Raw genomic sequence first — 3,836 nt, 5'->3', positions numbered from 1 at the left:
CAGGTTGCCCAGAGAGGTGGTGGATGCGCCATCCCTGGAAACGTTCAAGGTCAGGTTGGACGGGGCTCTGAGCAACCTGATCTAGTTGAAGATGTCCCTGCCCACAGCAGGGGGGTTGGACTAGGTGACCTTTAAAGGTCCCTTCCAACCCAAACTATTCTGATTCTATGAATTTTAAATACTACTATCCTGTTGTGATCTCGGAACTCTTCAGAAGCTCTTTAAGCAGATAATGAGTTTATCACCGTTCCCCCAGCTAGGGCGTTATCTAAATTACACCAGATTTAACCTAGTGTCTTGTCATCTCCCCTCCTCATATAAGATCTTTCTTGCAAAAGACTTCAGAATGTTTTATTCTTTAGAAAATTTGAAATAACCAAGTTACTGTTCCATTTCTTCAGTGTAGGTATGTAGACAGTATTAAGTGCTCAGAAAGAATAATGAATTTTTATTTACTCTCTCATCATCCCTTGTCACTGCAGTCATCATTGAAAAGAGTATAAGCATTGTAGAAAAATGAGATAAAAGAGATTTCAGCCTGGTCGTGAAAATGTATTCCACAGTAGGTCTTGCTTATCTAGATATTTAACTATCAGTCCCTACTGCCAGCATGCAAATAGATTCAGCAGGTTCACTGTCTGTGTGGCTTTTCTACCCATCTGTATCTTGGGGAGGGAGTGGGAGGAATGTGATGGCTTTCTGTGGGTTGTAGTTTCCATTTCACCCACATTCCTCCAAACTCTTGTAAATGTTGTGGTTACAGCATCTTATTTGTTGGCAGTACTCGCTTGCAAATGCACTGTGTAACATCAGAGTTAGAATTTTCTAAGCACATGCAATCATCATAAGCATCATTAGAACGTATCCTGTTCAGTGACCCAGGCCTTTCATGTTCAGTGACCAATAAAATAGTGAGTTTTTTGACAGTCATATTCTGTACTCGGGCATATATTCCACAGTATTCATATGGAGACTAATTTTTTTTTTTTTTTACTGCTCTCCATACTACTCATTGCTACTTCTATTACAAGGTTCTACTATTTGACTCCTTCACAGCACCAAGAGCCTTCATGAAAGTAGGAACTATACTGGCCGCTGTCAAGTGAAGCAGCAAGTGGAGCAGCCTGCTCCACACAAAAAAAGTTCTTCACTAACTATATAGGACACTTTGACCCTTGGGAGTTGAAGACAAATGAACTGAAGTCTTAGTTTCTGGTATGCAGGCCATAGAGTTCAGTGGGGCTGCTACGGATTCACTGTCTTTCAGGACTTTCCAAATCTTCAAAAGCTGCTCATTTTTAAAGAGCAGTTGCTTCTTGGGTCCTTTGGCTGAGGTGGGACTGGAATGGCACTGGAGGTGTTTTGTCTTGTATTTGTGTACAGCACAGGGAGAAGCTTGAGTCTTGAAAGGACATCTATGGGTGGTGCAAAGAGATGAATATCTAAGCCAGGGTTGCAGGATGCATGTTCAGCCATTTTACAAATGTGCATATAAATGTGAACTATAAATCTGCAAGCATGGTCAACAGTAAGTAACCTGGTTTTGTAAGACAAAAAAAAAAAAGAAATATTTATGCAATGTGCTGATTCTTGATAAATTTTATTTATGCTATAAAACTAACTATTCAATATTAATGTATGCCCTTCGTACCAAACTATGTTCCCCAACTATTAAATAACTTAGACTTTCTAACGACTCGTGATTCTATAAAGGACATTCAGTCCATGCTCCTCTTGGTAGTCATACAGTTCCCATTTTTCACTGATTCAACACAAGCAGATTATCAATATCAATATTGTATTAGTTATGTTTTTCTAATGTTCTCATTTAAAAGTAGAATGTCCATCTTAATTATAAATGTCTTTACTTCTGAAATCCACTGTGTCATGTTTCGTTATTTTTAATAGTCCTTAGTAGTCAAATTTTAAAAATACAGCTTCTTTTAATACTAGTTCCTTTGTAGAAAGGGGTTTTTTTTGTATTATAATGTTGTTTTTTCTTCCCTTAGATATGCTGCTTCAGTAAAAGATGGCTCCCAGTATTTTGTTCTTCTCATTATTACAGATGGAGTTATTTCCGATATGGCTCAGACAAAAGAATCCATAGTGAATGTAAGTTTTGCTGAAAGTGTTGAAATTTAAAAGAATTACGTTTCTAGGAATTAATGTTTTAGGCAATAAACTAAATCAGTTAATATTTCAGGCACTAAATTTGTTCCATAAATTAACCATTTTTTACAAACAGCAAAAGTGTATTATGCATAAAGACAAAAAGAAAGCAAAAGTTGAATTTCAGCTTAATTAGATAGTGTTCTGTGGGAAATAATACTCTTCTCTCTAACACTGTATGTTCATATGATTTTCCTCATCTGCTTCTTGCCTCCTCCTTCTTCATGCGCATCCTACTATGCAGTTTTTTGTAGTGAACTGTTCTTGATCTTTCCAGTAATTGCAGACAGCTTTGGTCCCCCCCCTTTTTAAAAACTGCCCCAAACTTTCTGATCCCAAATGGCAAGCATACCAGTCATCTGATTTCCTTCTAAATAGTCCCCTAGAATTTTGAAAATTCTTTCAAAAGTTTCTCAGTTTCTGCATTATTTTCAATATTTTTCTCTTCAAAACTGCTACGCATATAAGTAATATTCAGTATTATGAACAGGTTCCATTTTGCTTTTGCCCCTGGGAAGTGTCAGATGAAAGTACACACAGAAACAACTTCCAGACAGGGTTTGAAAAGATCTGTACCAATAGTTTTCAACATACCGCAGTGGATCTAGTTGATAGTGAAGTGGTGGGTGAAAAGCCTACATTAAAATAATTAAGCATCATGTCAAAATGAGTAGTGTGGCATTAGGTGGCATATTTTTGAAGGCCCACTTTCACTACCTCCTGCAGAGATTCAACACCATTCCAGTTTGTAGGGTGCACATGAAAATATCACTGAAATGTTCTGTCTTTCACTGGAGAGCAAGGTGCCCTCAAGTTCTAGCCAGCAGTGTGTAGACAGTCTGTGTGTTAATGAGGACTCTGCCAGCCCACCTGGTAAGCTTTTACACCCAAAGCTAGTTATAGCTATATAAACTGGTACCTTGTTTGAAGGTACCAGTTTACTTCCTCTCCTCTTCCAGCTTCCAATATTAAAATAGGATAAACTGACTCTCACTTTTAAAGGAGATAAACAAGCTTTTAGCTTGGAAGTTCATCCTCTAGTCTAGCCTAGAAGTTTGGAACATAGCTTCTTTTAGATGAGCTTCTTTTAGGTGACAAAAAGGCTCCATGGAGAAAAAAGGGCAGCTCTTGATTTAACTCACCCCTCAATTTGAAGTCCGTAAGTAAGAGAACAGCAAGTCCAGTTGGCTGATATCTTGTAAGATTAAGTAATTTGCTACTAAGACATACAGAAAAACCTTGTTTACAGTAATAGTTCATTTCCAGGAATAATAGCTGTTAGTCTGCAACTGTCTGGAAGTACAGCAGATGTGTTGTTAGCTTGGAATGAGTGGAAGTTTGGGAATGTTTGCTGTCTCTTCTTTTTTTGAAGATGCATTCATTTTTCTGCATGCTTCTTGAAGTGTGAGCACAGTATACCATGACAGAACTAATTAAATGCTATTCAAAAGCATTTTTTTCAGTCTTAATAATATCCAAAATAATAAAAAGGGCAGTGATGTTCAATGCAACTTGATATGTTGTCCTGGTTTCGGCAGGGATAGAGTTAATTTCCTTTCTAGTAGCTGGTACAGTGTTTTGGATTTAGGATGAGAACAAAGTTGATAAGCACCGATGTTTTAGTTGTTGCTAGGTAATGCTTACACTAGCCAAGGACTTCTTAGTTT

At 37.6% G+C, this 3,836-nt stretch overlaps 1 protein-coding gene across 1 annotated transcript in view; it reads left to right on the top strand.

The window, feature by feature from the left end:
* CPNE8 (copine 8) overlaps window positions 1-3,836 on the top strand; it is a 107,506-nt gene that overhangs the window by 90,451 nt on the left and 13,219 nt on the right. The window contains exon 16 of the mRNA XM_019474582.1: window positions 2,010-2,112. Within this exon, the coding sequence (XP_019330127.1) occupies window positions 2,010-2,112 (103 nt within the window). The remainder of the gene's footprint in view (window positions 1-2,009; window positions 2,113-3,836) is intronic.

The sequence above is a fragment of the Aptenodytes forsteri genome, unplaced genomic scaffold (assembly GCF_000699145.1).
Source record: "Aptenodytes forsteri isolate BGI_AS27 unplaced genomic scaffold, ASM69914v1 Scaffold137, whole genome shotgun sequence".
Taxonomy (NCBI): domain Eukaryota; kingdom Metazoa; phylum Chordata; class Aves; order Sphenisciformes; family Spheniscidae; genus Aptenodytes; species Aptenodytes forsteri.
The sequence above is the reverse complement of the archived record's forward strand: the minus strand, read 5'-3'. Positions and strand labels throughout refer to the sequence as shown.